The sequence below is a fragment of the Artemia sp. Qi Xiang Cuo genome, chromosome 12 (genome assembly GCF_049724085.1).
Source record: "Artemia sp. Qi Xiang Cuo chromosome 12, ASM4972408v1, whole genome shotgun sequence".
Classification (NCBI taxonomy): Eukaryota; Metazoa; Arthropoda; class Branchiopoda; order Anostraca; family Artemiidae; genus Artemia; species Artemia sp. Qi Xiang Cuo.
The window spans coordinates 41230423-41256165 of NC_142805.1; the positions used below are offsets into that span (position 1 = coordinate 41230423).

At 36.5% G+C, this 25743-nt stretch overlaps 1 protein-coding gene across 1 annotated transcript in view; it reads right to left on the bottom strand.

Moving 5' to 3' along the window:
• The window catches only part of LOC148946122 (alanine--tRNA ligase, cytoplasmic-like), a 100027-nt gene that overhangs the window by 50509 nt on the left and 23775 nt on the right, over positions 1–25743 (bottom strand). Inside the window, exons 2-3 of the mRNA XM_089098134.1 lie at positions 17653–17836; positions 3102–3290 (exon numbers count right to left, since the gene is read on the bottom strand). Coding sequence (XP_088954260.1) covers positions 3102–3290; positions 17653–17823 — 360 coding nt within the window. The 5' untranslated portion in view covers positions 17824–17836. The remainder of the gene's footprint in view (positions 1–3101; positions 3291–17652; positions 17837–25743) is intronic.

Below are 25743 nucleotides of genomic sequence, written 5' to 3' on the forward strand. Positions count from 1 at the left end.
TCCGTTTCTTATCATAGACTATGGGAACGTCAGGAAAAGACATCAATCAATAGTTGAAACTTTCCTCTTCTTGATTATTTTGTTCCAAAATTCCGTTCTGAGATTCCTTTCGCCAACGGTATTTCTTTCAAATTCGCTGCGTTCTGAAGCACGCTCTGCAGTGTTTTTTCTACAATACCTCCTCGTTCGAAATACCGTAAAATGTAAACTAACATTCAGAAAATCATCACAAAGGTTTGTACGACCCTGTATATTCACTTGAAAAACAATCCTTTGGACGAAGATATTATTGTTACCATATCACCATAATAAAGAACAGGTTCATTTTTCCTTGTATCAGCTAGCCTATGGAATGACTACATGCAAAGCAATGAACTAGCAACTTGGTTCAGTTGCTATTGAAGAAAGTGAGGAACTAGACAAAAAGACCATTGCGGGAAAACAAACCAGGCAATACTATTTTAGAAGTCTTGCGTTCACTAAGCTTATTGTATTCGAAGAAAAGTTCTATATTAGTCGAAGAAAAATTCAGGTAAAGTTACTTGTTTCATCTTATATCAGAAAGCAGAGCAGCAGTATTAGGAATTCGTGACAAACGGCATTGTCTTGGAAAAAAAACCTAATCAGACCCAATCCCTCAAAATAATGTTGGAATATTTCAGAAAAAGGGAGGGCATGCTGCCAATACACCCAGAAAGAGCAGTTAGATGCCTCCAGGAAGAACACAGACCTAATTTCTAGTCTCTGCATTGCAAGCCGATTCAGATCTAATCATCTGAAAATCAGTTGTTTTCTACCACACTTTCAAGCAACGAGAATTCCAAAGCGGCCTAAAATCCGGTTTCTTTCACTGGTGCTTGAAGATATAGAAAACTTTTCGGAGTTGTCATTATCTATGTTAGCTCCGTTTACTTAACCAGGGTCTTTGGAACGCAATGTCATCGTACATCTTTTGAGTCCCGTGGAGCCAAAACTTTTTGATGACTACATATTTCACAACAAAGATACCGCAGAAGTCAAAACAGGAATACTTCTTATGGATTGAAGAGAATAAGCTGAACCCGCTTGACTTCATATCGAAATTTTTTTTAGTAGATCGACCAGCTTGCAGGACAAAAGCTGTTTGCTTCATGGAATGAACTTGTCTTTTGTTCAGACCGATTAATCGACACTGGAAATTTAATCCTCAGTACACGTGAGGAAGTGGCAACATGCATTCTCCGACATCCAAGGTAGGCAATGATGCTGGGTACAAGCTCCAGATGGTCCGACGGGTACATACAGATGTATTGCGTATATGACATCACGTGAGGAGCGGTCCAAGGAAGCAAGTTAGGTCCAATCCTATTTGTTATAGTCATCAACCGACTGATGAGGCAACACAAACAGAGGTATAAATTTGTAGATGATCTTTCGTTAAGCCTGCAGCAATTTCTGCCACAAACACCCAATCTGCTCATACCCCTTGTTGCAGAGCTTCAACATCAAGCTGATCAAGTAAAGCTCCAGATAAGCCTCGAAAAAAGCTGTGTAATACGTGTCAACTTTCTGAAGAAGAGCATAAACGAATCTGCGCCTCTTCAAACATAGAAATCAGTAAAATACTTGGTATCACATTAAGTGACGATCTCTCGTTTGAGATCACATTAGGCAGGTTACCACAAAAGCAGCTGGTTTTCTAAAATCCTTCGCAAATCTAAGAAGGTTTGGAATGACAGAGCAACTCCTTATCATGCTATGAAACTTATGTAACGCCCGTAATAATGTACGGCTGTCCTGTCTGCCACCCGTCGCTTACAGAGAAGCACAAAAAATTAGAAACAATTCAGAAGAGAGCCTGCAAAATAATTCTTGGGTCAAATTACAAAAACTATGAACAAAGATTGAGTCAACTCGAGCTCCCATGCCTGGATGAAAGGAGGCATGAAATGCTGATGCAGTTTGGAGCTGACATCCTGAAGTCCTCAACGCACCAAGATATCCTGCCTCTGTTTACTTCAGAGACCCACGCACACAAAACAAGGTTCGCAACTCTGAAAGAGGGAACAAACTGTTAGAATGGCGAGGATGGAAACAAAAAAACAGCGGAAAATGAGTTGCAGGCTTGATAGATATGCCAGAGGCGTCTTCTGCCTGCAAGACTCTAACCAAATGTGACAGTAAAAAAGACTGGGTTCAAAAGTGCATTTTTTTTGCCCGTTTCAAGGTTTTTTTTATGCGCTAATAAAATTGCATTTGAATTCTCCTAACGATTTGCAGCGTTATACGGCGTTTTCGCGACGTTATAGAAATCAAACTTTTCTCCACCACTTCTTTGATTCTTATGCTTCAAGTGGTCCTTCGAACACCGTACCATTTTTATGTTTACCCCCCCCCTCCCCAAATAAAAAAAAACTGAAAAAGAAATGAAATGTTTGCTTTATTAATACCTCAAAACTTGTGCTTGAATAGGGTCCTTGTTTGATTGTTCAATATTAAGAAAAAAGATAGCTTAGAAATCAAACACAAAATCCATAATATAACTGAAAACATTAATTCCTCAGTATTTTGATCTTTTTTTTTAGTAAAAAAAAAGAAGAAAAAACGCTAACGAGATAATGTACATTATCGAATTTTTTCTTTTTTCTATTACATTTAAACATCTTTTAGGACTAAATTGATATAGTAATAATAATCACCATCTCTTTGGAACTTTACAGATACATTCCAAAATTTTGTTGATTATCACAATGCATCTACAAACAGCAGGGACAAACATCAGCAAGGGGTCTTCAGGTCCATTGGCACAGCGGCAAAAGTGCTGAAATGACGAGCCTTCCCCACATATTATCGACATTTTTTCAATTTATCAATTTTTGTGTTTATTCAAATTTTTTACCCCCATCCCTCCTTGATGAATTTCAGCATACGTACTTGTCTGATAGTCTAGTCACTGTTACAACTAATCCAAAAATAAATTTGGGTGCCTAATATTATGCGTGTATTTATTGCAGTCAATTGAAGAAATGGGGCTTACTAATTGTTTATCATATAGGACTGCCAAATCTCTTGTAATGTCAAATGCTAATCCACTCGATTTGGAGAACTAATTAATCACATACCTTAAAATAGTCGCCAAATGACCAATTTCCAAGCATTTCAAAAAACGTGTGGTGATAGACATCTTTGCCAACATCATCTAAATCGTTATGCTTGCCTCCAGCGCGAATACATTTCTGTGTGTTTACTGCCCGGGTCCATTTGCTCATTTCACTATTTGGATCGACAGTCCCAAGGAAAATAGGCTTGAACTAAAAACAAAACAAAATTAGGTCAGGAATCATGTATTATAAATCTAATTTCAAACATCCTGGGAAAATATTCTCTGCCTCAGTAAAAAATGGTTACTTGTCCATTACTGTCAACTGCTTCCTCACGTAGAGAAAGCATTGAGAATGTTTTAGCTTTTCTAACTCCCCCCCCCCCCCAACCCTAAAAAGTTCTAATTTGTTTTAGTTATACGACTTGTGTGGTATCTTGCTAGTCCTTTGACATAGGGTAATGAGACTCGTACGACTAAATTCATAGCCAAAAGTATGTCTGGGGAAGATGATTTGACTTTTCTAACTACCCCCCACCATAAAAAAAATTCTAAGCTTTCTTCTAGTAAAAGGACTTTTGTGGTATCTCGCTAGCCCTTTGAAATAGGCTCATTTAAATTTTACGATTAAATTTACACCCTCAAATTTGTCCAGAAAAATACGAAGCGACTTTTCTAACTCCCCCTCTCTGCCCTTAAAAGAAATCCTAGGCTTTGTCCTAACTGAACAACTTTTGTGGTATCCTTCTAGTCCTTTGGCGAAGGCTGATAAAAAACTGATGACTAAATTTATAGCCTAAAGTATGTCCAGTGAAGATGTTTTGACTCTTCCAAGTTAAAATTTTCTAAACATCTTTTCAGTCTTTTCCGCCCTATTTAACATTGATGTAACCCATTTCTTTCCTGAAGAATACACAAACTAAAAAAAAAAAAAAAAAAAAAAAAAAAAAAAAAAAAAAAAAAAGCTATGATAAAACCTCCAAAGATGTTAGAACTTGTTTCGCAATGCAAAATGCAGCCACTGCTTCAATTAAACATCCTCTTCTAATTTCAAATTGCATTTATTGCATCAATACAGTGTGACCACTACACCTCTTTTCCAGACTGAGAGACCCTCTTAAACGCATTTGCTAAATTTAATACCGTTAAACTTTTAGCTGAGCTCACTTTATCCCAAAATTAGCAATTTCAGTGCATATATTGGGAAAACCACAAGGAAACAAAATAATCGACTTTTGAAGGGGATTTGCCAAGTTTTGTTTCACCATGAGTTTCAGTTTCTTAACGAAAAAAATTATCAAGTTTGATAGAAGTTAGAATAAAAAATTTTGTTTTATTTCTTTTGTCGTTTATGCAACAATGTAGCACTGACATCATAAGAAAATCTAGCTAATGAGAAATCCACAAATCCAGATATATAAATAAAATTCCACTTGTGAAACGACTCATAATTTGAAGAAGAAAAAAACATAAGTAACTTATTTATATCTGATAATATATTGTTAATTAACAGTTGAAAACTTATACAAGTTCTTGGTCATCTGGGCTTAAAGCACCATGGAACATAGACACAATTCTGTTTGATTCTTTCTAAGGATCTGATGCTTCCTTTTGAAGTATTACTGCTAGAGACTGAGACAAGTATAACTTCCTTTTAGAAATCCTTTAGCTGTAAATGTAGAAACTCAACAGGCATTCCACGTAATGCTACAATTGTTTTACCATCTCAACCTTCTAATTCACCAGTTTTGACCCTTTTTATGTTGGGCAACCAAATGGTAATCCATAAAGTAATTATTCAAGTATTGAAATAGGCACTTCAGGCTACTCCTTCATTTCATATTCTAGACTTTCCTGTTAATATATAAAAGTATAATAAAGCTGCAGTCAAAATTACTAATAGCTAGTAGCATATGATACTTTCAACTCAGAAGATTTTTTTGTGCTCAAAAGGAGTAGTCTCACAATCATCTCTTATTCGCAGACTCATAATCTGAGGTTCTTTTATTCATGAGTAAGCCAGGTTGTAACATCTCTGTTCATTTGGATGAAGCTACCATGCAACTTAAGAGCCACGTTGCTTACAATTGGCAGGTCAATGATAGAGACAGAGCAATTGCTAATTCTTCACTTACAAAAACTGATTACTTTCATGCACAGTTTGGTTGATCCAAATGAAAGAAAGTTCGATTGCAAGCTTTTAGGTTAATTATATAATAAAGAGATTCCATATAATGAAACCAGAGAGAACTCTAACTACAAGGGATACAACTAGATGGCAACTGAAAACATTACCTAAATTAAGGCAAACAAACTCATCCCCCTTTCCAGCATGGGTGCAAGCAGTCTGTTTCCATTGCCTGTGTACAAGTACAGCTAACCTCAACCGCCATTCCTTTTTATATGAAATAAAGCAGCCGCATGGAAGTTTGCCAATAGCCCACTTTGCAGGTACTATAAGCACAAAGAAGAAACCTCCTGAGCACATATTATTTAATTGTAAAATACTGGAAAGAATACAAACCAATCTCAACAACTTCCAAACTAGACTAGGACTGATATCGAACCCACAGGCTGATGTAAAAACTTGAACCTCATCTTCAAAAAGAAAATTTTTCAAACATGATTTTAATATTTTAATCGATTTAAACCCGCAATACCATATATAGTAGAACAATATGAGTTGAAATTAATGAAAAGGGTAAACCCTACCATATGTTTTACCTAATTATCTGATTTACCAATTCTACATATTTATCCATATTTTAAATATTTAATTTAGCAAACAGTGTTTACAACAGTAACGTTTGCTGTAATAGTAACATAAACTTCCACAAAGAACAGCAACTACATAACGTCGCAACATCTGATTCAATTTTTAGTCATCAGCCATAACAGCATTGTCCCAAGAAGAAGCTTACAGACCAATTGCAAGGAAAGAAGAATAAACTAAAGATTGGGATATTGTCAACCCAACTCAGAAAGAAGAGGGGCAAATGATCTGATATTCAGGAGGCACACCTCAATTTTCTACAGTCGATCGACAATGCAATGGCTCTCCCATATTTTTCCTAACTGAGGCCTCTTTACAGAATTTTCACTGCTGCTGATAAACAAAAAATATGTTAGGCATATCACAAATATTACAGGTTCTTCCTTTGTCTACCTTGGCGGACAAACAATTGGCATATGAAATGTAGATACCAGTTCTTAACCCAGAAGAAGCAATCCTTAGAAACAACTCTGATTTAAAACTTCCATAAGGACTTACTCAGCAGCAGCAGCAACCTTATAAGAAAATTAAAATATATTTTCTTGTGAATTATTATCGCTTCTAATCAGCAGTTGTACTAAACCAATCCTGCTCAACTCATCCTCAAGGCTATACTTTTGTGTTTCTCCTCCCCATATAATAGGGAAGACGTGTTGGTATCTTTCTATTTTCCCCTTTTTGTTTTAGTTTTGTCTTTTCTTTGTTTAAATCTTTTTCCAATAAGCAATGTTTAGAAGTCCTCCAAAAAAAAAAGTCCCCCCAGATCCCAAATCAAATTCCAGTGAAAGTGTGATAGTGAAAGATACCCATCTTGGATGGTCAAGCACACTATCTCAAAGTTCAAATGATAGCTCCAATTCGGAGAATAGGACAATGATAAGTGTAGGGGCTAATGTAACCATAAATGATGATAATGGGTTTCAAGAGGTTCTCTCTAGAAGCTCTAAAAAAAGGAAAAAAATATCCCCAATCAAAAGCATTTCCCCTCTCCCTGCCCAAGATCCTCCCTCCAAAAACTTAGGAATTTACCTTAAAATTACTCCCACTACCCCCTTTGAAATAAAAATGATCACTGCAATAAGAGTTGCAATTTTTAAATTGCTAAAATCAATGTTCTCTCTTAATATTAACCGTGATGGATCTCTGCTAATAGCTGTAGAAGATCAGAAATCAGCAGATACAATAATTAACCTAAAATCCCTTCTGAATACCCCTATTATTGCATCTAATTGGAACCCAAAACAATCACCAACAAAAATAGTAGTTTATAATGTCCCCCCAGAGATATCTACTCAGGAGTTAAAAGAAGGGCTCTCAGATAGGGCTGGAAACACAATCCCAGTTGAGGATGTTACCCAACTTGGAAAACCTAACTCTAATGGCCTAAAAACTAGTACATCCTTCTTATTCACACTGAAGGATAAAATTGATATCCCAGAAAAATTATTCCTATTTGGGCAAATCAAACCACACAAGGAATACAAACCTAAGCCTATCCAGTGTCAGAAGTGTTTCAAACTAGGACACACAACAAATAAATGTAATGAAATTCTCCGAGAGTGTAGTAATTGTAAAGCTTTCCATCCTAAAGAGCTGACAACTTGCAACAACACTCAGCCTACATGCATCAATTGCAAAGGCCCATATGAATCTACAAATAAATCATTATGCCCTGCATACAAGAAAAGAGCTCTAACACTCCAAATATCAACAGAAAAGGCCATCCCAGACCCCTTTGCAGCAATAGAAGTAAATGCTGCCCAACGATACCAGATAAAGCCGGTAATGAAACCAACCAATTCCCCCCCGTCAAATGCCCCCAATGCCTCACGCCTCCCATCGACAACACCAGCTTCTAAGCCCCCGGGCTCAAATCCCCCTCAGAAGGAATCACCAAGCCAACAAGCCTCCTTGTCCGGTGAGATGAGGTCAGCCTGGCCCCCCCTCCCAAGAAGAAACAAATTAGAAACACTACCAGGAATCAATCCCTTAACCAACAAACAGGATGCACAACCAAAAATGCAATCCCCAAATATATGCTTATTCATTCTAAACTGTAATGCAGTTCAGGCCATGAACATACATCTACTACAGAAAACAAAAATTATTGCAGAATTGGCAAAAATCTACATCCCAGATGATATGCTCATTCAAGCAAAAAAAGATCTTGCTTTACTTTTAACAAAGCTGAACGTTGATACACAGTCATATGAAGAATAAATCAACAACACAACATTTATCAATACTCCAATGGAATGTAAGATCACTCACAGAAAATAAGCTAAATGAACTAATATCATTTATGAATAATAATTCCATTAATGTTGCTTGCCTCCAGGAAACTCATTAAACCCAAAATCAACAAATTAAGTCTCTGGGATATACTATCCAGGGAAAGGATAGATCTTCAGAGAGAAAAGGAGGTAGGGTAGCTTTATTAGTTAATAATAATATAAAATTTTGTGGCATCAATTTTCCAGATTTTGAAAATGATGTTAATGTAATTGGCATCAGTGTTTGGCTGAATAATTTAAAAACCTAAATAATAAGCTTTTATAACCCTAATGGCCAAACTATAGATGCCAAGGATTTCTTTAATTATATAAATAATTCTAATATGTTAAAAAATATCATTATTTGTGGAGATTTCAATGCACACAGCCTCTTGTGGGGGAATAAACCATCAAATAAAGCTGGCAAATTCCTGGAGCATATGACTTCAAATAATAATGAATCAGCTTTTGCTACCCCTCCAAACCTGAATACTTATTACAACCCCAAAAGTGGCATATTCTCTACAATTGACCTACAAAATGTGTCATTAAATTTTTTGAAAAAAATTTACGTAAATAAAATTGATAGTCGATGTACTGACCACTTTGCTATTGGTTGCTCCCTAAATGAACCTTCTGAAACTTTATCTCATACCTCCAAGTATATCAACACTAAAGCAAATTGGTCTATGTTCCAAAATAAGCTAAATGATGAAATTACAAGTTTCACCCAAAGTTCATGCATTTCTAACACAACAGTTGACACACATGCTAAAGCCTTGACATCTTTACTAATAAATACAGCTAATCATGCTATCCCCAGGACAACACCTAAGAAAACATTCCCTAAACAAATTCCTAAAGCATGGTGGACAAATGAGTACCTAAATAAATGGAGGATAAAAAAGGCAGCGAGGACAAAATTCATAAAAAAACCATCACCTGCTACATCTACTAAAAAATTAAACTAATAATCCTAACTAAATATGGTCATAATATAGGCTAAATATATAGACTGGACTTATTTCAACAATCATTTTTCTAGAATAACGCGTTATTAAAAGATACATAAATTAACAATACAACTCTACGCAGAGTATAATTTCCCTAGCCCCTTCCACTCTGAGCTTTTAAGACATAAAACCCATTAAGACAATGATAATGGAAAAGCTAACCTATTTGCAACTCTTTTTGTTAATAAGCTAACATCAAATAATCAAAGCAAACTGTCCACAATTCCTATGAATCCAAGTTCCTACCAACCACGCCCAGGATCCGAGTACATAACTAATCCATTTTCAATCCAGGAATTGAATAATGCAATACATCATATTAAAACCAAAACTAGTGGCAGCTATGACAATTTACACCCTACGTGGAAAAGGAATATCACACCTTCATACAAACAAGAATTGCTAAATTGTTATAATTACGCCTGGGCAACTTCTAGGCTCCCCAATATATGGAAATGTCTGTCCCTCCTACCAATCCTAAAGAAAAATAAACCAAAAGATAACCCTGAGTCTTATAGGCCCATAATGATTACTCCTGTGATGGGGAAAATAATGGAGAAAATGATCAAACAGTTCGTGGTAACGAACTGTAAGTAAGGAGCGACCCGGCTCAATAGTAACCGAAACTCTAAAAAACGGGATTTTGATACCAATAGATACATCAAAAGAATCAGATTTTAATTCTGATTTCAAATATATAAGTTTCATCAAGTTTAATCTTACCCATCAAAAGTTATGCGCCAGAGAAAATTTGGTCAATTTTCAGAAACGAGGGAAAAGGTCTTTAAACAGCTGTAGGCTCTGGATTGATACTGCGCCATCACATTACTCGGTTCAGAGTAATTTACTACTGTTGTTTTAAGCTTCTATCTGCAAAAATTTGGACGTATGTATTTTTTGCCATGCTAAAAACCACGGGTGCGTGTTTATTTGTTTTTTTTTTTGTTTTTTTTTCCCCAGGGGTGTCCGTATCGACCCAGTGGTCCTAGAATATCGTGGGAAGGCTCATTGGAACGGAAATTAAAAGTTATAGTGCCCTTTTTAAGTGACAAAAAAAAATGGAGGGCAACTAGGCCCCCTCCCACGCTCATTTTTTCCCCAAAGTCACCCGATCAAAATTTTGAGATAGCCATTTTGTTCAGCATGGTCGAAAATATGATAAAAATGTCTTTTAGGATGACTTGATCCCCCAAAGTCCCCAGGGGGAGGGCTGAAAGTTATGAACTTTACTCAATTTTAACATTTTTTTTTTGTTTTTGGTTATTATAAAGTCTTTTTCAGTGTTGATTTTGGGGGGGAGGGAGTGTAAGTAGAGGGGCTGGGGATATAGGGAAGGATCGGGCCAGGACGAAAGTGTCCTTGGGGGAAGGGACAGTGCTCTGAAGGGGGCGCCGGATTTCCCAGAATTAATAAAGAAAAAGATCAGGAATTAAATAAAAAAAAACAAGTTTTTCAACTGATCAACTGATTGTGATTAAGAGGTCATTTTTAAAGAACTGGAAAAAAAATTCGAACTATAGTTTAAAGAGCAGGGTATTGACTAGGGGGCGAACCCCCTAATATACGTGTAGAAAATCAAGGAGGCACACTTGTGCCTCTATAAAGAGGCGACCCACCACAATGTTAAGCGATTTCAGGTCCTAGAGGTCGCAGAGAGACGGCGGTAATTGCATTTTGTAGCCCAAGCTCAAACTAAGAAACTTGCAAAATTTCATCCTCCTCCGACTTTATCTTCATGGGGTAAACTGGGCCGGAAGTGTCGACCCTCCCACCACAGCCCCCCTTTAACGTTGTGCGATTGGGCTGAAATTTAGAGGTTAGGTTTTCCTAGGGCCCGGGAGCTTATCCTCGAAATTTCAGCTCAATCCGATCACTCCTTCCCTGTTTTCAAAAAACCAAATATAGCCACTTAACATTCATCTCTTTTTTTTTTTCTTAGCCACGCCTACAGGCCACAGTTGGCAACGGATCCGGTTGAATGAGGACTCATTCGAAGCAGAATTCGACCTGTTAGGGCCTTTTGATATTTTCAGACCGAAAAAATTATCCCCCGAATTTACATTTACGAAAAACCTCGTTTTCCTATATTAGCCCATGTTAATTTTTCCCTCCACAACCCCCCTTTAACGTTGTTCTGATCGGGCTGAAATTTAGAGGATAAGCTTTCCTGGGGCCTGGGAGCTTATCGTCGAAATTTCAGCTCAATCTGATCACTCCTTCCCTGTTTTCCAAAAACCACATATCAAGATTTTTGGGAATTTGCTTGCGTCGAAAATACCTTCTATTTGCTAAACAACAATTACTATTGTGTTTGTATAGTCCAGCGGCTGAGACTTCAGACTTTCAATCGGAAACTTCGGGTTCGATTCACCATCAGAGCAACTTTTTTATATACTTTGAAAAGAAACTCAGTTTCTTTTTTAAATTATTTGAAAAAAATTACGTTTTCTAAAGAGTTAAAGAGGCTGAGTTACAAGGTCGACCCTTAAAACGTACAGGGATTAGGAGGCACAGTTGGGGGGCTGTTAAAGAGGCTGAGTCACAAGTTCGAACCTTAAAACGTACAGGGATTAGGAGGCACCCTGTACGACGTGATTTGAGTATTCAGGAATTAAAAGCCTTAACACAAGAATGTTCAAGAGCGGGGGTTTGGGGGCGGAAGCCCCCCAACTTTAACTCCTGACACGATCAGCTAACAGTTAGTCAAGCAATAATAAGTAATAAACTGTACAAAAACGTGCAGAAATTATTTGAAAAAAACTACGTTTTCTAAAGAGTTAAAGAGGCTGAGTTACAAGGTCGAACCTTAAAACGTACAGGGATTAGAGGCACAGTTGGGGCTACCACCCCCAAACCCCCGCTTTCGCAGCCTTTAAATATAAAAAAAATTTCTTTAAACTGAAAGTAAGGAGCGACATTAAAACTTAAAAAGAACAGAAATTATTCCGTATATGAAAGAGGCTGTGCCCTCCTCAACGCCTCGCTCTTTACGCTAAAGTTTTTATTGTTTAAAAAAAGAGTTGTGAGAAAGTCAAACTTTAGCGTAAAGAGCGAGGCGTTGAGGAGGGCACAGCCTCTTTCATATACGGAATAATTTCTGTTCTTTTTAAGTTTTAATGTCGCTCCTTACTTTCAGTTTAAAGAAATTTTTTTTTATATTTAAAGGCTGCGAAAGCGGGGGTTTGGGGGTGGTAGCCCCCCAACTGTGCCTCCTAATCCCTGTACGTTTTAAGGTTCGACCTTGTAACTCAGCCTCTTTAACTCTTTAGAAAACGTAGTTTTTTTCAAATAATTTATGAATATAGAAGTTCGTTACGTAAGTTAATTCTAAGTTACGTATATTTATTACAAATAAAAACGTTCGTAAATAAAATTAAACAATTTTCGGGAAAGCCATTTAACCAAATACAATATGCAAATTTTGTTTTAATTATTCATGTGCGGTGAGCCAAAATCAAAATCTGCATTAATTCAAAAACGTTCAAAAATTAAATTAAAAAAACAAGTTTTTTTAACTGAAAGTAAGGAGCGACATTAAAACTTAAAACGAAAATAAATTATTCCGCATATGAAGAGGGCTGTCCCTCCTCAACGCCTCGCTCTTTACGCTAAAGTTTGACTTTCTCACAACTCTATTTTTTTAAACAATAAAAAAACTTTAGTGTAAAGAGCGAGGCGTTGAGGAGGGGACAGCCCCCTTCATATACGGAATAATTTCTGTTCGTTTCAAGTTTTAACGTCGTTCCTTACTTTCAGTTAAAAAAACTTGTCTTTTTTATTTAATATATCACAGACTCCTCTGGTTTGTTGAAAAAAATAATATGATCCCTCACACTCAAACTGGTTTCAGGAAACACCACTCCTCAACAGATGCTTTCATTTTGCTAACAAATGCAATAAATCAATCTTTGTCAAAAAATAATGTCCTAGTTGCAGCTTTCCTAGATTTTGAAGGGGCATATGACAATGTGAACCACCAAATCCTTTTAAACAAACTTGCAAACATTGGAGTACCCCCTAAGCTAGTATCCTTTATTAAATCCTTCATAGAAGTGCGAAGTTTCATCGTTTGTGTTGGTTCAGCTTCTTCACCCCAACAGACAATAACCAAAGGCCTACCTCAGGGAGCAATCCTCAGTTGCCTCCTATTTGCCCTATATCTCTGGGACATGAACATACCCCACACGAATCTACAATATGCTGATGATCTGGTGCTATGGTCATCTGGCAACACCTTCCAGATAGCACAGTCAAATCTGCAAAAGTCACTTTTCCAGTTTGAAAAATTCTCTCAACATTCAGATTTACCCATTGCACCCACCAAGTCAAAAATAATCCAATTTCACCGGAAGCGAAACCATGTTAATGCAAAACTAACTCTAAATAAAACAACTATTCCAGAAGATAATTATGATAATTACCTAGGTCTCATGCTTGACCAAAAACTTAATTTCCACCTCCACATTTCAAACACAATAAAAAAATGCTATAGAAAAACAAATATACTAAAAAGACTTCTTTCCACACCCTGGGGTTGTAAGAAGAAAACCTTACTCCAGTTTTATAAATCACATATAAAACCCCATATTGACTATGGTTTCATCGTCTATGGTGCATGTGCAAAGGCCCAGATGCAAAAAAATTAAAGAACACAAAATGATATAATACGTCTCATATTTTGTCTTAGGAAACCCACAAGCACCAAGTTTCAGCTTATGGACAGTGAATTAACAAAAATTAGTGAGAGACGTAGCTTTCTCTTGACAAAACATCTTACAAAAATTTAATCAAATAGCTCGCACATGCTACATAATTGGTTAAGAAATCCAGCCATGTATAGAGGCATTGCAGATGAGTATGCCAATATTCAGAAGAAGTTCCCCATACCAGCAAAGTCTATTGCACCCACTTTCCCCCGATCCCCCCCATGGAATTGGTCAAGCCCGATAATAAATAATGAGTTCTCAAAGTGGAATAAAGATTTAACCCCCATTGCTTTTGTCCAGAAAATATTTGTATAACTTAATACAATTACCTATAAAAATCCCTCACAAATATTTGTTGATGTGTCAAATATGAATGAGAAGGTTGCAAGTGGGGTTTTCCTTCCTCACCTGAATATTGCAATGGGTGAGAGATTATATAATAATTTATCTATAATGTCTGCTGAGTTAAATGCCATGGCACTATAATCATGGCATTAGAACACTTTAAAGAAAACCAACCTTTGATTGCAAATTCAAATAATATTATCATCTATTCCGACTCTCTATCAAGCCTTGAGTTGCTGGCCTCAGCTCCTCAATATAAATTGGACATTGACACTTATCTTTGTCTCAGTATTATAGATAATCTTGCTTCAAGTGGCATAAAAACTTATTTTCAGTACATTCCTAGCCACTCTGGCATAAGTGGTAATCATTAGGTTGATGAAATAGCAAAAAATGCTATAAATATTGACCAGCCAAGTGGGAGACCAATCCCAATTAGAGATATTTACCGATGGAGGCTATCAGATATTAATTTTAATAAGATTAATACTATCTTTTCTCCCTTTCCCAATAAGAATCCATCTAAAATTTATCATAGAATTCGTTCTGGAACAAATGGACTAAATTTACTTGCATCCTCATATAAGTCTTCTAATTCAAGTGGTTCAATTCCTCTGTCCCCTCTTTGCAGGCATTGTAATATGAATAATGAAACAATTGACCATTGCCTATTTGAATGTAATATGCTGACGTCTGCACAACATACCTTGCTTTGTAAACTGTTAAAATGCTTCAAACACCACAAAGTCTCATTATCAGCCAAGAGCCTAGCCAACTATACCTGCACACAGAGCACAGAAATCAATATCTATCATCTTATATTTGAACTCCTTGAGTCAAAAGATCTACTGAAAGATATCTGAGAATATCTAATAAACAAGAGACAACCAAGACAGTAGCTCTGTAACCCACAGAGTGAAGCAAAAAGAAGAGGGCTAAATAGTATCAACTGAATAGCCCACCTGCTGTGAATTAGAAGAAGAAGGACCCACACCTGGTCTTCTTGAAAATAATGCGATTGTTTTGAGTCAGTCTTATTTTCGGTGGAAAACCGGTAGATGGCTTTCAAGATTTAGTAGAATTTTTGGTATGACTGTCTTTCATTTTCCATTATGTCTCCAGAGATTTCGAGTGATTTGCAAATGAAATATCACATACTAAAAGTTCAGAGAGCAAACTTGCCAGAGCCATATGCAATTCTGGAAGTCGTCAATCATTTTTTTTGTCAAAGTTCGTTTGGTCTGTAAGGTAGTTTTAAAAGAAGCTAGGAGCTCAAAAACTAATTATATGCATTGAAATTTGAAACTATGTGAAGTCGTATTTTGTTCTGATTTCAATGATTTTCTTATTTAAGGTATTTTTCTTCATCAAACTCTACTTTTTTCCTCTCTTTCAGGCTCTGTATAACACCCTGCTAAGTTCAAGACAATGACAGAAAAATCAGACGAATTCTGGACCCCAGATCTTTAACAATTGAGTACAGTTATTCATAAACAATGAAGTGGAACCATAAATTTACCACTCATGATTATTCCTGTAACTGCAAAAAAGGATAAAACTTAACACAACTTTAAAATAATGCACATACTGCATTACCTACAGTAAGAATGAGCAACATTGGCATTCATTTCAGCTATCCATCTCCCACTGGTGTTAGAATCGTCAACAAAATGGTTCACAACCAACCTACAAAAAGTAGTAAAAACACACTCTAAAAGACAGAAAGGAAGCAAAACAGGGTTCCATCCTCTGTTTCTTGTCTTGCTATCTTGGCAAAAATTGAGACACGAAACTGACAAGACAGAAATAAAAATAGAAAACGAAATAAAAAACAAAGGGTTTACACATTTTGCTCTAAAATATGAAAAAGAAATGCTGTGGACAAAGGAGAAAAATGGTAAAAACAAACACATCTAACCTGTTTCTTTCATAAGGCTTTTATGTACAATATCCACTCTGATTACATTGTAACTATAATTTGCTGGCAGACACAACTACTCCTTTTAGCATCTTCAAACCATTAGTGTGTCTGCAGTAAATGCAGCTCCTTTCATTCCAAGTTTGGTCTGACTCTTGAGCAGATTTACTGTTGCCAAAAGATTCCTTATGTCTGTCTTTCCTTCCCAGAGTAGGCTGAAAAGTCTTACTGAAGCTACATCCTAAAATGGCAAGGGGAAGAAGTATTCTACAAACTTTGCTAAGTTTAGTAACTGTTTATTTTGTTGGTGGTCTCTTGCACTCAACACCAATTTTCAGTGATCCACAGCTTGAAATGTCAAAAATGTGTTAGTGACATGGTATATTTGGTTTAAAAAAAACCTATCACTGAATCTTTTCTGTATCTCAGTGATAGCCTTGTGAAACTTGCAAGCTCACAAAAAATGTTTTCAATCTCAGCTTTTAGCTTCTTCTTTTTGTGGTCTGGTGGATCACTAGTTTTTGCATCACTGGTCAACTTTGCTATTTCTTTCAGCATATTTAAGCCAAGGTATATATTCTTCAGACGGGGTACTGCAAACTATTCTCAAAACCAACTGTCATTCCCTTGTCTTGAACTTGGTGATAATTAATTTTGCAACAAACGTCTTTACAAGTTTTACTCTATCTCCTTTCAAAATATTAATCTGTTTTGAATGGTGTATTAAATACTGTTAATAGCCTAATAGTACATTCAATGAACATCATGACTTTCATAAGTAGGTTTTAACATGAACCAGCTCTTTTCATGTGCAGGATCCTTAAATACCTTATTACTGAAATGAAGCTTCAAGGACTCCCATAGCTCAAGAATCTGTCTTACACATGCATGAACTGAGAGTCATCTGGTTTGTCAAGCTGCATAAGTTCTTAGCCTGTGCATATTGCAGAAATCCTTTAATATTAAAAAAGTGCTGACACATATTGCACAATTAGCAAAATGTTATAAGCCATCCTACATAGATCTTCCACACTTTTTGGAAGTCTAAAAGCCCAAAGGCAGAAAACCAAAGTGGAGTGAATAGTGTTTATATACATACCAACAAATCCAAACTGAAATCTCCACAACTGTGCTCCTTTACTCCAGGAAAACGCACCCTAAATGACCACAGACAACACCCATATAAATAGAAAGTACTATTTTCTGACGGTTGAGATTTTTTAGTAGTATTGGGATAGCAAACCACTAATGCTCAAAATATTAAATATTTGTAGAATAATTTTGTATTTATTTAAAATTGCCTAATGTGGAAACACTAAAAAAATGAAACTGAACTTGCAATGACATAATGCTAAGCTCAAAAGCCAAAGCTACCAACAATAGCAAGAAAAGCAAATGAATGGAGGCAGCAAAATGCCCCAAAAAGCTGTTTTTTTTTTTTGCTTAAAAAAAGAAGAAATGACAAAGCTCTTTTGCTAGCATCTTACATACATAGAATGGTGTTTTTGCAGTTAATCTAAGCTTCTAGAGTATATAAAAAGAAACCTGGTTCATTCCAGCATTTGCAAAAAGTAAAGTTGGATCATCATTAGGGATTGTTGACGATGAGTGCACATAAATATGACTTTTCTTCTTCATAAAAAAATCCATATACTTCTGTCTTACTTCAGAGGCAGTCATACTGGCACAAATATCTGACATTTTCTCAGGTTCCATTTATGGATAAAACCTGAAAAGTGAAAACATTTTAAAACAAATTGAAGGAAAAGAGAAGCTACGAAATTTTAGTTGGGTGTCTAGTTACTTATCATCACTAAATTTTGATGAGAAACGGGCTAGCATAACCATTTGGAATAGCAAATTTATCAGATGAAATATGTACTTAGACAGAAACTTTCCCCTAAAAGCCCTAAGCCTCAAACTCTGACTAGCTTTGAACCTTTACCCCAAATTAAACAGAAACTGAGCACTCTACCAGGACATGCCCAGGTGGATGGTACTCCAAAAGCACTTAGGATGAAAACTTTTGGAATTTCTCTTTCCTTTGGTGCTTTGGCATTCAAGTTGTTCCTGGAGACCCAAGTAGCTATCCCAGGAGCTACCTCACAAGGGGCCAAAGTTTGTTACATTTTGCAAGGTTTTGTGTGATTATAAATTTATGCATAATTGACAATCATTTTTACCAGGTTACTAATAAACTAAATGCAAGTGTCTGCTGATTTCACCAATTAGTGCAAAACCCTTAGGTTATCAGGAGTATCTTATTAAAATTATACTAGAATTATATAAGGCCTGCTATTGGTTTTAATCTAATATTTTTATGGTGCATTTAAAGAAACTCTCCTCCTGAAAGTAGGAAGTACCCAAAAGAACATATTGCCTCATATTTTGACTAGGAAATCCACTAAAACTAATTTCTAGCAAAAGACATGAATGAAACCATACCAATCTAGAAATGCTTCTCTTTTTGCTCTAGCATGTCTGCTTGTGGAGACATGCTATTCTACCACTTTACCCAGTTTTATTACAATAGTCATTAGTTCAGGAGAGACCATGTACAGGAGTGTTACTGGTCTATTTATATTGAGAGTTTGCTAATACAAAGATTCAGCTAATACTTAAACTTGCTTTTTGTTAGTGATCAGATTCTACTATTCATTAAGAAAACTCTCAATGTTAAACCCAGCTCATAGCTTACCATATTTTTTGTAACTATTTTAAGAACTGTAGATGATCAGATTTCATGAACTTTTTTATTAAAACGTACCTTTTATAATTATGGATAGTGATTTCCTAATCATAGATATGATATATATAGTTTTAGATATTTGGGATCAGCTAACAGTTGGGGGTACTGTTCTAATATCTGTACAACACGCAATGTATCCACTCAACAAAAGCAAAGGTCTGACACTATCTATTGCTGTATAAACAAGTAATCAGGGGTTTCTCACTCTGGGAACGATATTTAACATTTAGTTATTTAGGGTTTAGGGGGAAAAAAGCCTAGGTTAGTTTAAGTATTTAATAAATGCTATGCTTTCCCCCCCCTTAATGTGCAAATATACAGCCCATTTTTTTCATAAACAATTATATTTTCATGTGAAAATACAATAGTTTAAATTTTGTGTTGTGTGAAAATTGAAAACAGGATTATATGCCCAATTTATGAGATAAAGACATTTTCCTACATATTGTGTGACATTTTCTACTAATATTGAAGTTCAGTATCATTTTAAGTGGTTCTCCTTAGTGTATTATTCAACTTACCTGGACATTGAAGTAAGTGAATCTTTGTTTCAAACCCCTAGGGACCTTCAGCCTTTGTCTCCCTTTGTTTACCTTTTTTGTAAACAAATCCTCAAGTTTCAATGAATATTAAGAGGCCGTTTTCACGAGGACTTGAGTTAAACTCGAATTCAACTTCAATATGGATTTATGTTTTCTCGCTGGATTCGCTCGCTGGATGAATGTTTTTGCGTAAATCCTCCACGAATCCATCTAAAGTTGAACTCGAAGTTGAGCTCAAATCCATCGTTTGTTCAATTCTGTGTTAATAGCAGAGTAGAACGTCAATCTGGATAGAATTCTTAGTTGAAAATACATATCTAAGTTGAACAAAAGATGGATTTTATCTATCTTTTGTTGTTTTCACGAGGATTTTAGTTGAACTCAAGTTCAACCTGAGTCCTTGTGAAAACAGCCTCTAAATATACACCAAGCACTTCTCCTTCTACTAAACGTGCATGGTTGCCAGTGCACATTACATCTGTTGTTTTTTTCCACCAATATTGGATTTTTATTTGTCAGAAGACAAATGTTAAACAAATCAAGCCATAATGCCACCTAAAGGCAATAAACGAGTGCAAGCAAGGATAAAGATAGCTGTGCTGCCTGTAGTATTGGCCTTGATGATGCTGCGGAGGCAATTAATTGTGATAAGTGCGGAAGATGGTTGTGTGCAACCTGTCTTAAGCGAAGTCCTGAAGAATACAATCTACTTAATAAAATGATGTCAAAAATAGGTTGCCAATGGTTGTGTATTCTATGTAAAGTCAATCCACCTGAAACCCAAGCTAATTCAGTTGCCACTACTGTGGATGAGGTAACCAAAATTGTTACAAACGCAATTTCGTGCTAACAAATGGGTCTATCCCAGCAAATGAGCACATTATCTGAAGGACTGAACAGCAACACAGAAGCAATTAAAACCAAAGTTGATACTATTGAACTTGCAGTAGAATCAAAGTGCAATGTCACCAAAGTTAAAGAAACCGCATCTGATGCTGTAAGGGCAGAAACAAAGACTCTAAGAACAGACATCAGCCACCAAGTACAAACAGACCTAAGAAAACTAGTGTGCAATGAAATAAATAGAGAGGAGCAGAAAAATAATCTAGTTGTTTATGGCATTCCAGTGACAACAGATGATTATACTTACATTCACAACTATTTAGAGTCCCAGTATGGCCTACCATCTGTTCCTATCTCCAACTTAAAACGTCTACCCCCTAGGCTAACTATTGCCAGTGATTCAGTTCAAAGACCTCCCCCTTTACTTTTCACTGTGCCTACAATTTTGATTAACCATGCCATTATTAAAAAGTCTTCCCAGCAAAAGTTAGATATCCAGTTTTATAGTGGCATGTCAAGAGAAGACGGAACTAGACATAAGACACTTGTTGAAGAGCTGAAAGCCAGAGTTACGGCTGGAGAAAAAGACCTTGCTATTTATAATGGAAAAATAGTTCCAAAAAATGGAGTGCTGGGTGTTGCAGAAATGTGCACCCTAACACCCATGAAAATGTAAAGCTACCTTATGTCATAAATAGTGTTAATAGTTATGATAATCATAAAAGTGTTTATATGTCTCCATGTTCTACTCTATTATCCTCGTTTGAAATGTGTATCACATCAGATACTTCATTTAGCCAGTCCAGCATCAAAGACAATTCTCTCTGCCAATCTACTGATTCTACATATGCAGAACATGAGGAAAAGGACCAGATATCAATGGCTGCTCAAAAGTAAGTCCAGACTTTTGTCTTCTATTTGCCAATGTAGATCAAATTACTAACAAAATAAATGAATTAAAAAGTATAATTTATAGTAAAGATTATGATCTGGTTCTACTTACAAAAGTATGCCCTAAGAATACCAAGAGTAGATTAGAAGATACACATATTCAATTACCTGGTTACCAAGTCATCTCTAACCTCCCATCAAAAGAATGCAAGCATTGAGTTCCAGCTTATATAAAAGCAGCATATATTGTCCAGGAACTTTATATAGAATCTAGCTTGTCATCTGTGGAGACCATTTGGTTTGATATCACAAACCAAGAGCAAGACCTACACCAAACCAGGATTGGATGTGTATACTGTAGTCCCTCAGCTCCCTCCTCCATGGATACCAAATATGCACTTTCAAATATGTTCTGCAAAGCCATAGAAAACTTCAAAGGTGATTTTCTTATAGGAGGTGACTTCAATTTTCTTAATCTCTTTTGGAAGGAAGGTTTTCCATATAACCCAGTTACTTGTAGTTCATTCACCATCACTACCTTTATTGATTGTATTCATGATCTCTGTTTCCCAAGCAATCAACCAACCCACACGTTTTTGCCCCCACCAGCAACCAACATTACTTGACCTAGTTTTCATTAACAACAGTGAACTGATCAAAATGATAAATAATTCCCATCTATTGGTAAAAGTGACCACCCTGCCATTGAATTAGTTACCCATAGATACAAAGCAAGAAATAGACATAAAAAAACAGATATTTACAGACTACAAGGCAATTAAGGTCACATTGTGTACATTTTTGGGTATGCGGTGATATGCTCCAGCAAACCACTCAGGGGTTGGCATCCCTGCCCAAAGATCTTGAGAGTGGTAGACACCACAAGGTGCCAACTCCTGCCTCTATTGGGGTCACCACCACCCTTGCTGAGGTGAAGTATGAGGTCTGATGACTACTCCTTATCTGATGAGGCAAAGTCTGTCTTATGAGTTCTTTTATCTGCTATTTGGGCCAACTACCCAGCCAGTATTTACCAAGTTTTCAATTGGAAAAAAACAGCCTTGGATTGGACTTCCTTCCAGTAGATGACCTAATGTGCACCCCGAGACAATTCTTATCGATACGTTTACTGCAACCCATTGCAATGTACATGGTCTCTGATCCAAGTTTGATCACCTACAGTATATGATGAATGAGGCCTCCCCTTCTGTCAAGTGTGTATCCAAAACCAACCTGAATTATAGTGTCATTGATAGTGAGATCAACATTCCTGGTTACACTCTGCTAAGGCTGGATTGCAAAAACCCAAGAAGCTTGACTTTGGGTGGAGGTTGCATTGCTATGTACCTTAAAAATAAGATCCCTTTTTGACACTTTTGATACCTAGCAATAAGGAGGTCCTTTGGGTGAAAGTAAACCTACCGAACAAATTGTTTATTATTGGTACAATCTATAACCCACCAAAGATGAAAATCACCAAACATCTGGAAGATTGCTTGGAATTTGTGAAGCAAAAGTTCCCTAAACCTATGGTGACGCTTTTCTAATTAAGTCAATTTGGAATTTAGTAAAATATTAAGATGCAAATACAAAAGTTTAGAAATACCACTTTTTATTAAGATAAGGAACATAACCTGGCAGGTGTATGCTTAATAGGAAATTGAGAAATTACCACTTCCTAGCTATGTGCGTCAGTGGGTCCCGATAAGGTGTGGTTGAGGAAATGTATAAAAGATACATTTTACGGGAAGGGGCGGTGATATACTAACTTTATTCCGGAGTGACCTCTGGTCCGTTGATTTAGAAATAGCTTGGAATATTATCGGATTATTGTAAGCGTCTAAGTATCTTATTGTGTTATATATTATTGTAGATTTCTGATACTTGTTGTCCCCCTGGGACCACCAGTCCCAGCGAAATATATATCCATTATCAAACCCGGTACTAGTGTATGTTAACTGAATAAAAGTATTGTATTATAGCCAACCTCTGTACAATCTAAATTTAGTCCTTCGAATATTCCCAGCTGGTACGCCTCATTAGTCAGATCATAGCTTAAGGCACGCTACCAAAGATTAATTACCTTAGGGCCATAGTTTATATCCCATATAAAGGGAGAAATAAAGGCAACAACTACAATCTCACCCCAACAACCATAATACCACTTTAGCACAGCTGGTGGCGGTTGCAAAAACGGGGTCGAGAGGGCTAGATAAAAATTGTAGATTTGAAAAATGGCTTTGCCAGATGAAAAAATGGCTTCCCTATCAACGGTTCTTGATATTGCAAAAATTATACCAGAATACACAGGAATTTCAGATGTCGATGAGTTTATCGAAAAATAGAAAATTTTCGACGAACTAACTGAGTCGTTTGACGATAAAGTCAAAGAGCAATGCGTTGCAGCTATCCTTAAACACTTTAAGGCGATTAAGGAAAAAGAACCCAGGGACATTAGCACTCTTATTGAATCTTTTAAAACAAGGTTCATAGAAATAAGTGTCTCCGAGAGGCTAAGAACAGAGGTAGTGACATTGAACACCTCAACTAGTATCAGGGAATATGCAGACAAAATTTGTCGATCTGTATGCTTACAGTTAGAGAAAGGCGGAAATGACCGAAATATGGGTACCCACCCCCACCAAAGACAGATAGTTGGAGAACCAACAATGACAGATCAAGAATATTTAGGAGTAACCAGGAAACCAACAAACAATTCAAGAGAAAGTTTAACTGCTATTATTGTAGCAAACCAAATCACTATGCAGGAGATTGCTGGCATTGAATACGCAAAGAAGGCCAGACGTACAAGACAAGACACCAGTTCAGAACGCAAGGGGACAGAAATTTAGGAAAGGAGGGAACAAATAATACTTGGCAAACACCAAATAATATTCCTGAATTTAGACCTAGAAATAAACCGGTAAACAACACCCAGTATCAAAATAGCAACGCTGAAGAAAACTGGGATAACCCCAGAAACTTTTGGTCAAAAAGCGGGCATTTAAACGGAGGCACCAGCCTGTAAGGTTCGACAGAGCTAAATCCTTACAAAGACCAATTTATAGTTTAGAGTGTTGTGATACAGATGCAAATAATAATAATCTACCGATTTTGGGTTCTTTTAAAATTGAGTGTCTCCGAAATTTACCGTGTTTACTTGATACGGTGCGTCTAAATCATTAATTCGAGAGAAAGTTTTTAAGAGGTTTCCTCCTAGTGTCAAAAATCGCGTAAGCAGATGCCAGAATACCCTGACATCAGTAACAGGTCACAAGCTGACAATTTTTGGGGAATGTCCATTAAAATTTAGCACAGGGGATAAAGAAATGACAGTAACGTTGATAATATGTAAGCAGCTACCATTTCCTTGTATTCTAGGAGAAGATGCTATAAGAAAATATGGGATCATATGGGAGCCCCTAACTGATACAATAACCATAAGCCAGCCAAACGAAACTAATAGGCAAAGTTGCGTAACAACATATAAAGAGAGTGACGATTCGGATTATAACTTAAAGTTAATTGGGAAAATCACAATAGAAAGGGGAACAACAGATCAAGCGCTAGCGACATTAAATACAAAAGAAGGAAAGGTTAAAACAATGGATGCCATGATAGGGGGGTACACCCTCGAAGAATATCCCATAATTTTCGTGGAACATCAAGTTATTAAAATTGAAAATGGTATCACATATTTAAAATTATCAAATGTAAGCAATAATAAAGTAAAGCTAAACCAAATAGCACTAGGATCGGTGGAAAAGATTTCAAATTCAGAAATAAAATCTCTAAGCAGCCCAAAATTAAGCATAAATTTCACTAGCCACGAACAAATGTCGTCGAAATTGCAACCGGAAGAAAAGTACGGAATGACCAAAACTGACTTTTTGCAACAATTGAATTTAGAACATTTACCAGAGATAATGAAAATCTAAGTAGGTAATCTTCCTAGAAATTATGGGTTAATATCCGTATGACACAAAGTGTATTATAAATTAACTCACTTAGTCACGCACAAAATACCAACACAGGGCCCTCCAATTAAAAAAGCACCGTATAAAACACCTTATCATTTAAAACCATGGCTAGAGAACCAAATAAAAAAAATGGAAGAACAGGGTATCATTAAAGAGAGTGTTAGCGATTGGTGTTTTCAACTAGTAATAATCAGAAAAAAGACAATACCTGGAGATTATGCATAGATCCATGGGGGGCAGCTGCCCCTCCCCCCCCCCCTAGACCTTCAAATTTACATTAGATATGACTGAAAAAGCAGATGGTTTGGAAAAAGCAGCTGATAAAACTCCATCACACTATTGACTGCCCCCCCTAGACAGTATCTGCCCCCCCCTAGACAATATGCTGCCTACGCCCATGAATAGATTTTAGAGCGCTAAATGCAGTCACGGTAAAAGATGTTATGAAACTGCCACGAATTGATACGATATTAGATTCTCTGGGAGGTTCAAAATACTACACTAGTTTTGACCTGATAGCAGGATATTGGCAAATAGCCATAGACCCAGAAACAAAACACTAGGCAACAGTAATTTTAGACGATGGAAGAACACTTACATTTGAACGTATGGCTTTTGGCTTATCATGTAG